Source organism: Abrus precatorius, unplaced genomic scaffold (assembly GCF_003935025.1).
Source record: "Abrus precatorius isolate BTA unplaced genomic scaffold, Abrus_2018 Scaffold8, whole genome shotgun sequence".
Lineage (NCBI taxonomy): Eukaryota > Viridiplantae > Streptophyta > Magnoliopsida > Fabales > Fabaceae > Abrus > Abrus precatorius.
Window position 1 is genome coordinate 25523082 of NW_020874428.1, and position 12776 is coordinate 25535857.

The 12776-nt window shown below is 30.7% G+C and overlaps 1 protein-coding gene and 1 pseudogene across 1 annotated transcript; one reads left to right on the forward strand and one right to left on the reverse strand.

Moving 5' to 3' along the window:
• Positions 1–978: 978 nt before the first annotated feature.
• LOC113874537 lies at positions 979–4425 on the reverse strand (annotated as a pseudogene).
• A 3387-nt stretch (positions 4426–7812) lies between these two features.
• On the forward strand, positions 7813–12173 carry LOC113874538 (disease resistance protein RPM1-like). Its single transcript, XM_027512759.1, has 2 exons — positions 7813–8083; positions 9673–12173. The coding sequence occupies exons 1-2, from the start codon at positions 7813–7815 to the stop codon at positions 12171–12173; spliced, it is 2772 nt and encodes a 923-aa protein (XP_027368560.1).
• Positions 12174–12776: the final 603 nt, after the last annotated feature.

Genomic DNA, 12776 nt, shown 5'->3' on the forward strand with positions numbered 1-12776 from the left:
ATCCCATGCATGCATGTATTAATTATTGATGTTATATGCATTTCATGAGACATTATATTTTGGGAAATGAAATTAGTTTTGAAAAAGTTATATTTTAATAACTTAATTTCAAATTAACAAATAAAAAGCCCATGTTCGGTCATGTATATAAATTAAGAAATGTTAACAAAATGCTTTCTAATATTTTTTTAACACATTTTCTTCTCACTAAATTTCAATTAATAATTAAAAATATGTTAGAATGTACTCGTTAGATTGATACATGTCGCATTTTGAGTGGTTACAATATTCATATTTTCCTTTATTTGCACAGAATCTGGTTTAACACACTTTGATTTCCCCCCTTGTAAAACGTTTAAGAAGGGATATCGGAAATCTTTTAGTTGCTAGATTTGCCTCGCTTCACTGGGGCTAGAAAGGAATTTAGATAAATGGCATCCTTCTTGTCTTGTCCATCAAACACACAACCAAAAGGGAATTTTGACAGTGCATGCTGTTGACAATAACTTATTGTTCTTGCTGCTAGCCCATAAAATAAGTGCATATTTGGTTCAACTTATTTTGGAATAATAATAACTTGTTTTTTATTAGCTTCATGTGAGAGATTTTGAAAAATAAATGGCTGCTTTTTCATAAATAATCTAAACATGCACTAAGACAACAATTATAAAATAATTAGTAAATAATCTCTTAAGGCAGGAGAATTCTAGCTGCCCATGTTAAACCATTAACCGTAGTGTTGTACCATATGCAAATCCAATGACCCCTACCGAATTCAAAGTTCAAACCTTAAGATAGCAACATCAATGAAATGCCCCTAATCGAATAGGATAACATATACCATTTCTTACACAAAATTAATTCCAAATGAGGGAAAAAATGTAAAAGGCCCTCATAAAGTTCTGAAAAAAATCCAGGGAGGACTTATGAGGAAATGGGTTAGAAAAAACATATTTAGCCAAAACAAGAAGATTTATGTCATACTGGGGGTGTCAGTAACAGTGACTACAATCCATAGACATGCCAGATTATAATTAAACCAGTACCTTTCCTTTCCTTCCCTCATAGATATTTGTGTCCAATCTAGAGTGGTGGGACTTTGCAGTTATCTCAAAACCTGAATTTGGATTGAGGACGATAATATCTGCATCAGATCCTGGGAAAATAGCTCCTTTCCTTGGATATATATTGAAGATTCTAGCACTGAAATGATTGTAGAATTAAAAATATCATCAATATTTTTGGCATTTTACCAAACCCCTTCATTAAATTAAAATAAAAATAACAAAATACTCTTAATTCCCTTTATTGCCAGAAGAACTGGAATCTAATTTTGCCTTTGATAAACTGAAAATATACCATTCAGTGCTTGTCAACCGGACATAGTCCGTAACAGATATTTGACCAGATTCCTGTGAGATGTAAGTATGTAACCATAAGTTCTAGTTAAAAGGTTATTCTTCCCTCCACTTTATCGGATGCAGATATGCTCTAGTTAATGCGGGAATTAGACATTTTATTTTTACTTAAACGTGTTTAAAGAAAAATGTAAAAAAGGACAATTTTTTATGCAAAATTAGCTGTCCATTTTAACTCATTTTGTATAAATTTTTTTTGTCATTTTCTGCATTTTTGCTTAAATGGGTACATTTTTGTTTAAGAAAAATAAAACTGAACGTTCAGTCCCTGTGTTAACTACTGGAGCGGATCCACATCCCACTTTATCCCAATCTTAAAAGAAGGGAGGGGCTAGCTGGTAGTTGATATCTTACCACCATGATATCCCATACCAAATGCATCCTTTCTTCAATGCCTAGAGATTTTGGGTTCCAAAGCATATTAGTCAGGAAAGATTTCAAAATCAGAAAGAATGTATTAAGGATACAAATATCCAGGACCTCGTGTGATTACCATTGACACCATTAGGAATTTTCCGGAAATCATCAATCCCAAGAGCTTTCTGGGTGGAATTAAAGGCACAATGATCAGTTCCTACCAGCTGCAATGTGTAAAAAGTATCGTTAAGTCAAATAAACAATCTTAGCAAAGGGAAGAAAATTGGGCACAGGGTACACATAATTCAGAGATCAGAAATAATCAAAAGTGCTATGAATTTGATGCATGTCATTGTGATACCATCCTAACTACTTCCTCAAACTCAAATCGTCATCTTTAAATGAATAATGAACTAAAGCTTGACTCAATGTGAAACCTGCAAAACTCCTGTTGACAGGGCAGCTTGAAGGGCCTTATCTCGTTTCCTGATAGGGGGACTCATGACATACCTGAAACATGCAAATGAATACGGCTTATGTTATTAAAACTGAAAACATCAATACAATGAAACAAGTGAAGGCACTTGCTTTGCTGCAATCTTAAAGTCAGGATGCCAAAGCCAAGATTCATCAAGGGCTAATCCTGAGACAATAGGCTCTCTAATTACCCTTTGTCCTGTTCCACAAAAACAAGCAGGTGACCTTATTATTACTTAAACTAAGTTATCAAGGACCAATAACACTTAAAATATCACAGTGAAACATAAAGTTCCCGTTTTGTTCATCTTCATTTTGATCCAGTCTATCAGAAATTATTTTCTCTTCTTTCAGGAACGAATTAAAAGAGGGGAAGTATTCCTTCAACTCAGTTTTTCTACAAAAATGGATTTCTTATCTTTATATGCCGTAATCATCTACTTTATCTTAATGAACGCACGCGTTAATAAAAAAAAAATGAGATTAAAGCTAAAAGTTAAAGAACCAGATTTCCGGGCTTTTGCAATTTCTTCCATTGCATCAATGCTCATTACATGAACCACATATAAAGGGGTATTCACAAAATCTGCTAAGCGAATAGCACGAGCAGTTGCCTCTCCTTCCAACTACACCGATAACAAAATTAAATAGCGAATGTCCTATAAATCACAGAGATATTTTGACTTTGAGTAATCACAAAAAATAAGAAAACAAATCAAGTAATCAGTATGATCAAATACCAACTAAATGTGGTTCATCAAAACAGATGAAAACTGAACACAATATGTGTCAAACTAGGATGGTTAGTGGTTACATGTTAGCAAATTTTGAAACCAGCATGAAACCAGACATGTTCTATCAGACATTACTCAGTAAATTCTACATAAAATGAACAAATTTGAGAATTTACCACTGCAGGCCTAGAAAGAGCGTGCCCCTCAGGACCAGTTATTCCAAGTTCTATCATTTTCTTTTGCCCTTCATACACAGCATCTCCATTTTCTGCATGGACCATGGCTAAGGCACCAAGAGACTTGCATTTTTTCAATCCTTCTAGAAGAATCTCATCATTGATCATAACAAATCTTTGTATGCCATGAAAAACTTAAAAGAGTTGATCCCCGCAATTACAAAACAAAGATATAACCCCTTAAATAAATTCCACAGAACTCACCCAAGGATTATTGTCACATAGTCAACCAAATTATCCAACATGCAACATGGAAATAATAAATAACGACCTTTCTCCTTGACCATGAGCTCCATCTCTCTTGAAACAGTTTCATCCCATTTGGTAATAACCATATGGAAACCATAATCCATACAAGACTTCTTTGCCCTTTTTTCATAGGCTTCAAAACCAGCTGTCAAACTCCCATTAATTGGTATAACGAAGTCAATGTGCATCGTGATCCCACCTGCTAATGCCGCAGCCTGACCACTGAAGAAGTCATCAAACGATCCAAAGTCTAAGTGGGTGTGAGGATCAATGCCTCCTGTCAGTTAACAAAAAGAGTCATTCAGAGTCTGTCATCATCATCATCATCATCTAAATCATTATTCATTAATTTCTTATCCGTGCAATTTCATGTTTAAAAATAATAATTATACTTTGTGGTAAATTGTCATTGTGTAGGTGTGAGATTGAAACCTGTCATGACATATTTCCCAGTGGCATCTACGACAGTGACGTCATCTCCAACCTGGGAATGGAATCAATGACATCAGAAAGCAGAAAGTAACAAAAACGCGAGTTGTTAGAAAGCACGTGTACCCTGATGTTGGGAACGACGGCAACAATGATTCCATCTTCCACATAAACATCGGCAATGTGTTGTTGGTGAGCATTGACAACAGTGCCACCCTTGATCAACAACTTGGACTGTGGAATCCCAGTTCCAGTTGCAGCATCACAGAACTGAACCATTCACAAACAAAGAAAGATGAATTATAACGGAAGACAAACACTAGAAATGGAAATTACAGTTGAGTGATTAGTGTTTATGATCACCTGGTTCTGGTTGGATTGTGAAAGTGATGAAGGAATAAAGATGAAGAAAGTAAGAAAGAGGATATGAAGAAGAAGGAGTTGTGAGTGTGATCGGAACCCCATACTCTACTGAACTTCAACTGTGACAGAGTGGAAGCTGCTATGTGGGATGGGATAAGGTTCAACAAACATCAATTTGCCTGCACTCATTGTAATCAATAAATTATGTTAAAGAACACTCTGCTGCTGTGACCTTTGAACATCGTATCATGTAATCAATAAATTATGTTTATTTGAATTTATGTTAAAATTGTTAAAATGAAAAATACTTTATGGCCATTTCTTGGATAAATACATCTAGAGATAGACTAAGAAAATGATAAATAAAATATGCAAAAGTAACATGTTGATTGAAATGGTACACCCACCTAGTTCAATTTTTTCCGGTAATCAAATGAAATAGTATTGATTATGAATTATGAATTATTAATTATTTCAATTAATTACTTAATTAATTATATTATAAAAAACAAGTGAATGGGCTAAAGTGTGTTTTCTGAAGTAAAATAAATTAAATCTAAACTACTTTTAAGAAATCTGAAGCCTGCCCAATTATGTTTAGTTTAAAATTAAAAACTTTAGATGATAATTTGGCCAATCCAAGGAAGATTTATTAAATTAAAAGAGAGGTCATAAATAAGAAAGATATATCTTATTTATCTGTCTATTTCATTATTTATATTTAATTCATCTTCTCATTTCACAGGTTGAACAATTGGAGTTTTAAAATCATCAAACACCCATAAAATTATTCACTCATTCTTTGATGTCAAAACATCTCGATACAATCAATTTTTTTTAATTTTTTTTTATAAAATTATAAATTATTTTCATTATTTAATTTTATTTTCTATTTTTATTAATATGAATAACTAAATCTATAACTAATGATGACAGTGAATCTTATAATTCTTTCAGTGCATATTTTCTTTCGTCAATTGTAATAGTCGCATTATTCTTATTCCATTTTCAAGATCCGATCAACTTTAATATCTCTTAGATAATTAGGTAAAATGCGATAGTACCATCATCTAATCAATAGATTTACGAGATAAATTAAACTTAAAATTTGGATGATCAATAAGAATTCTAAATTTTTAATCAATTATTTAGTTAACAAGCTTACCGGATCACTATGTTTCCTTCTATATTAATCATTTTATCTCTTAAATTTATAGTTATTAATATATATTAATCATTAATATTTAATTGAATTTTTTCATACTCAACAATAAAAATACTATTTTAAAATAAATTATATTTTAAATTTATTTATTTTTATTAAATATTTATCATATTTATACATATTATTCATAGCTATATAATTAAATCAAAATATTTTAAAATATTATTATTTAAAATAATTTTATTAATTGAAAATACTATAAAAAATGTTATATATTTATTGAAAATATATAACATTTTGATAGTATTTTAAATAAGAATTGATATTTGGTACGAAAGATACCATAAAAAATTAGTACGAATACGTATTTTTGGTGTTTTGTTGATTAAACATTAAACTGTTAAAACGAAATTTAGTGGATAGAAATCATGCAATTGTGATTAAAATAATTTTCTTGGCTTTCACATCAAAAAAATTGTACTATAATAAGCGTCAGTCATCTTAAATTTGAATTGATAAATATTAATTCTAAAACTGCTAAACATATATCAATAAAATTAACATGTTCGAATATTTAGTTTGCGTAAAATCTTATAAAAATTTTGGCTTCAAAATCTTCACTTGTCACTTGTAAAATGATATAAGAAACTAGAAGCTTTTTTTTTTCGTTATTTTAAAGGATAGTTAAGTTTGTGTTTTATTATACTTAATTTTGAATTATCATTGCTAAGCAGTTTCTGTTTTTAAGATTGGTCAGCATATTCCACTTGTTGTAAATTGTATATATAACATATATTGTATTATAGAGAGTTAAATTAATCCATACAAGTTTTCTATTCATTCTCAACATCTCTATTCTACTTTTAAGCACTACTTGAATACTTATCAAATATATCTTTGTAAGGAAAATGGGTATTACATTAATTTCTTATAATCAACACAAAGCCCTATGACATATTTACATTTCATATTTAAATATAATTCTTATCATAATTTGATCACAAGTACAGTTTTTTACTCCAATATCATAGAAGTTAAGAATAGATTTGTAGTGAATACTTGGTTAAAGTATAATTCTTATCTTGATTCATTCTCAAAGGTTATGAAATAAAAAAAAATACTTATTTTCAAGTTGACGAAAGTTCAAGAATAGATTCATGGTGATGTTTAGTTAAAGTGTTATCAAACAACAAAACATTTTTATTTTTTTGGTCTCTCATAAGTTGCAAATAAGGATATAACACAATCCTTTCAAAATCCAAAAGGATGTGATAACATGATGACCTTCAAAATAACAAAAATTTAATGTGGAAGAGAGAGACAGGGAAACACTATTAATCTTCATATAAGATGTATGAAGAGGATAACAACTTCATTCTAAGATTAAAATAACTATTTATAAAAACAATTAATCTTAAGGGTACACTAATAAACCAGAATCAATTAATCATCATGTAATTGCAACAAAATAAAATTATGAATACCAGGTATATGAACAACAAAAATATATATATTGACACCAATAAGACCCAAAATTCCCCTTTTCCCAAAGAAACTCATAGCATTCTATAAATTCAAATAAATAAATGATTAAAATTTTAATGGGCAGTTAATTTTGTGTTTATTTGGTTCAAATACACTTTTTATCATGTCAGCTTCAGATTTTTATTAAGAAACTAGTCATTTTAAAAAGAAAGGAGTGAACAAAATATTAAGAGAATAAACATAACAAGTAATTGGTTAATTCTTCAAGTAAAAATCATACCAGTAATGTCATCATTCTACTTTAAATTTGAATTAATAAATATCCTTCCCAAAATTGCAAGAGGAAAAGAAAATAACTTTTTAAATTTATTGTGCGTGTAAACTCTTATAAAATATTAAGCTTAAATATTTTTATAAAAGGGTTTAATTAAAATATATTAATTTAAAGTAACACATGCCAAGTATTTTAATTAATTGATAATTTAAAAAATCTATACTAAAAATACATCAAATTAAACCCTTTACAAAATGATCTAATAACAAAATAGAAGTTTTTCTCTAACTAGACAATTTATTCTTTATAAGGAAAACGAGAAATACATTTCTCACGATCATTGCAAAACAAGAGAATAAATTAAGCTTCCATAATTGTTTAAGAATAAGAATAATTCTTATCCCTATCTACATGTGTTCTTCATCAAGAAAAATGAGAAGAATATATGCTTACATGTTACAACTTACAAGCAAGCAGGGTGCATCATAATGCTTCAAAGCAATATTTTACGTATAAATTTGCACATGATCTATCATTTTGCATTGCAACCTAAAATATTTCAACTTGCTCTTTCTTTAATTATACAAAGAGAAAGGGTGTCCAATTAGAGAGAGAGGGAAAAAGCATGACAGACAGTGTAGTAGAAATATTACTAAATGAACTTTCTCGAATAATAAAAGAAGAGGTGAATTTGCAGAAAGGAGTTAAAGATGAAATTAAGAAACTTTCAGATGAACTTGCAACCATGAAAATTTTCTTAAGATTTGCAGAGGTCCAAAAAGAGAACGACCCAATGCTAAAGATATGGGTAGAGCAAGTGAGAAATGTTGCTTTTGAGATAGAAGATGTTGTGGATGACTACGTGCTTCGGATTGCTTCTGAAGATGATGAAGCAGGTACTTGCATATCGTTTCTGTGATTTTATTATTAGCTTCTTTTTTTTTACTGTGTGCTACACAATTTGGTAATTTAGGTTTTATATTGATTTAAATGACTAAGTTAATTACTGGGATATTTAAAATCAAATAAATCATTCTCAAATTGCTAAATTGATATGAAAATATTAAATATCAATTAAACCAAAAATAAATCAAATAAAGAATTACATTTTATATTATAGTTTTTAATTCAATTTTTTGTTTTCGTTGTTAAAATTAAATTATATTTAACTATACTTATACGATTCACTTATTTACTCATTATTAATAGATTTCTTTTTTATTATTGAATTTAGAAATAGTACAAATATTTCAAATTTACAAAAACATTAACATAGGAAAAATAATTAATATTGACCATGTTTGGTAAATTCACAGATAAATTATTGTAACAGAAAAATAATAATAAAACTTCTCTGTTTAAGTTAAACTTATCTCTTCAAATTTTAAATAAGTTAAATGCGAGTAACTTGTAAAAAAAATATAAATTAAATTAAATTTATGAGAAGTGTTTTATTGATTTTGTATATTATTTTTTTTCTCTTATAAAAATTTATCTATCAATTCACGTAAATATAAGACAAATAAATAGGAGTATAGGTAATATTATAGGATACATATATAATTATATATACATCTATGTACATAATAAGGAATACTTTGTGATAACTTTGAATAAATTTTTGTCACATTATAGCTTTCTAAAAATAAAATAAAAATCCCAAAATTATCTAAGAAAAATTATAAAATATTAAAAAACTATTGTACTAACAGTTAAATAACACAATTGTCATAAATAATTTTTTAAAGTCTAAGTTACTAATGTTATTGATTTAAATATCATGCATTAATTCACCGTCGTCATATTTATAATTTTTTAATATTGAATATTAACATTTAAAAATGATTTTTTAAAATAAATAAGAAAATTAACAGTGTAATAATATAGTTTCAATGATATTAATTTTTTTTTAATGTTATCTTATGAATAATACAGTACCATATTTATTCAGTTTAAAGTAAAACATCTTTTTATAAATTTTAAAAAATAAAGTTAAAGGGGTAAAATATCTAAATACGCATAATCGGGTTAAAAAAAATTTTAAACTGGGGTTTACAGAGTAACTAAGAAACCAAATTGATATGAAAAGGGACTGCTGTCTCAGATTTAAAAAGTAAATTAAGATTTAGAAATTAGATTACTTAATTCTGGTCAAACAGTCAGCTATAATGCAAATACGGATGAAAATGTGTAGTATATTTATCTTATAAATAAGTAATTTTTTATGGCATGAAACTCCGTTGAAAAAAAAACTAAAATACAATATTTTAAGAAAAATTATAAAAATATGAGAATTTTTTAAAAATTATTATTTGATCAAAATATATTATGAATATTAATTATTATGAAACTTAATAGCTTTTATTGATGTCTCAGTTTATAATTGAGTAAAATGTGTTATTATAAAGAGTGTATTTAAATTAAATTAAAAAGTTTATGCCCTTGGACCCAATGTTTCTGTTCAAGTTGTTCTGATACGATGTAGGTGGTGCATGTACCACATGTTTCGGAAGCATTTGTTCTGCTTTCAGAAAGTGGAAAGCGAGGCACGAAATCGGTTCTGAGCTACAAAGGATCAGAGGCAGAGTGAATGAAACAGCAGATCGTCCAAAAAGGTATGGCTATGATCCTTCACTCTACAAGAATGGTTCGAGTTCAAGCACTTCGGAGGTGGATCAGTTTCGAAGGGATGTTCCAGCTTTGGTTGATGAAAGGCAATTGGTTGGCATTGACGCAGCAAAGGAGGAGGTGGAGAAATTTCTCAACGATGGTGACCCAAATCTCAGAGTTGTCTCCATTTTTGGCATGGGAGGGTTGGGTAAAACAACCTTAGCCAGACAAATCTGTCGTGACATGTCGTCCCATTTCGAACGATGTGTGTTTGGCATTGTTTCCCAAACCCTGATGGAAGATGAGTTTTTCAAAGATATAACTGAGCAGTTGTTCTCCAGAGATGGAGAAATGTTGGAAATGAAACAATTGTTGCAACTCCCATTGCATCAGTTGAAAGTAAGACTGAGGGAAAGGCTCGAGAATGAAAGGTACTTGATTGTGGTTGATGACGTGTGGAAAACCAAACACTGGGATCAGATTAAACTGTCATTCCCCAGAAACAACCATGGGAGCAGAGTCATTGTTACTACCCGCATGGAAAACGTGGCAAACCACTCTTGCGCGGAGTACGGTGGTTATGTCTATTGGCTACAACCTTTGACTGACCATGATTCTTGGGATCTGTTCTGTAAGAGAACATTCCCAACACAACATTGCCCTTCCCATTTGGAACCCATTTGCAAAGACATTGTTTCTAACAAGTGCAAGGGAGTTCCTATTGCTATATTGGCAATTAGTGGCCTTTTAAGTACCAAAAAGGTGGGTGACGTTGACGCTTGGAAGAACGTCCAAGAGAGTCTTGACATTGAGTTGAAGGAAAATCCTGAACTAGAAATGACCAAAAAGATACTCTCTTTGAGCTTTGATGATTTGCCTTATCACCTCAAACCCTGTTTTATGTACCTGTGTATTTTCCCAGAAGACTCTTCCATAAAGTGGACGAAAGTGATTCGGTTGTGGATAGCAGAAGGTTTTGTGGCAAAGAGAGGTAGAAGAACGGTGGAGGAAGATGCTGCCAGCTATTTGTGTGAGCTTGTTAACAGAAGTTTGATACAAATAGTTATAGAAAGAGAGGATGGAAGTGGAAGAGTAAACTTGTTTCGCATCCATGACTTTCTACGAGAAATTGTTCTCTCAAAGTCAAAAGAAGAGAGATTTGTTCACATGGCAGATGCGATGGAAGTTGGAGCAAGGCGATTATGTATCCATGCAAATGCGATAAAGAGAGGTACTGACATCAACTTACTTTTGGCATTGCCTCAGCGACTTCGTTCTCTGTTAATGTTCTTTAATATCCCTGGTGATGAGGCTGAGAAAAATGCAAATGATACTTTCTTATTGCGTGATATTGGCTTTAAGTTTAATAAGCTGCTTAGTGTGTTAGATTTGGAAAGAGCTCCCTTAGATGCATTTCCTGAAGAAATTTGCACCTTGCTCCTCCTACGGTATTTGTGTTTGAGAAATACTAAACTCTCAAAGCTTCCAAAGTCTATTGGGAATCTGCAAAGGCTAGAAACGTTGGACCTGAGGTACACCTTAATTGTTGAATTACCTGAGGAGATATCAATGCTTCATAAAAAGCTTCGCCATCTTTTGATTTCTCGTTGCCATCAAACCGACAAAATTCATAGGAGATGGGGGGAGGTTGAGAAGGAAATAGTATATTTGTACAGGGAAGAAAATGGGGGAGATTATATTTCATCATATGATAAAAAATCATGTGGTGTGAAGGTAACATGCGAAATTGGAAAGTTTGATTCATTACAAAATGTGTGCTTCCTTGAGGTACCAGAAAAGAGGGAGTGGATGAAGGATCTGGGGAGGTTGACCCAATTGAGAAAGTTGGGTTTAGTTAAATTGAGAGAGGAACAGTGGAGCGAAGTGTGTTCATGCATTTCTAGATTAATAAATTTGCGCTCTCTAATGCTTCAAACAGATTACGAGTTTGAGTTGGAAGATGTGTGTCCACCTCCACACCTTCAAAACTTACATTTGAACGGAAATCTATTCGAGTTACCAAGTTGGGTGTGTGCTGCTTCTCTACAAAACTTGCTTGTATTAAAGTTGATGAATACGATACTATTAAAGGATCCTGGGCCGGCTCTCATGGGCTTGCCCAATTTGAGGAGGCTCGAGCTTTACGAGGCTTTTGGTTATGGCATCAAGATGCGGGTAGTGCTGCCTGGTAATCCTTTTCCAAGCCTTACCACATTGAGACGATATCAGGATAACGTATCTCAAACGATAACCTTTGGGGCGCGGGAAAAAGAAGAAACATGGGAATGGGTTGCCGAGTGGCCAAGTGCTGAACAACAACATTACTCTGGTGTTTCAATTGGCCTAGATAGACGCATTCTCCTCAAGCCCAACTAAAGTCTATGCGTGTTGCATGTAATAATTAATTGTCTGCATATATAGAAAACAACAATTCATGATATATCAAAATGTTCATCCTATCAAAGATCTGAATCATTCAAAAACAAACCAACTAACAAAGATGAGTGATGAGTGATGATCATCTCGTGACAACTAAAGTCTATGAGTGATGATCAAAATTATAATTAACAGTATTATACAACCTATTAACATTATTCTAATTAGCTCTACTATATTAATAAAAGTCAACTTCTATTGTAAAATAACCTAAAATTATATGCTTATTCAAATGTTATAAGAAATAGTTTTATATTGACAAAATAAATTAATGTAAAATCAAAGATATACTATATGTATATATAGAGGATAGTTAAATAAGAAACGAGTAAAATCTTAAATTTAAATTTTTTTTAACCATAGATTCATTTATTATATTTACGCTATTCGAATAAGATTTGAATTAAACTGAATAGGTAATCAAAAAATAATATACTACGTGCGTGTTTAGTTTTTATATAATTAATCAAATATTTATATTTATTTTAATACTATTAATTATAATTTTTTACATATTCTTTAAAATTAATTAAAGGGCATTAT

Bases quoted from the DNA above. Each gene is read 5' to 3' on its own strand.
- LOC113874538 (XM_027512759.1), top strand. From the start codon at position 7,813: ATGACAGACAGTGTAGTAGAAATATTACTAAATGAACTTTCTCGAATA. The intron at 8,084-9,672 runs GTACTTGCATAT...GATACGATGTAG, and splicing joins TTCTGAAGATGATGAAGCAG to GTGGTGCATGTACCACATGT.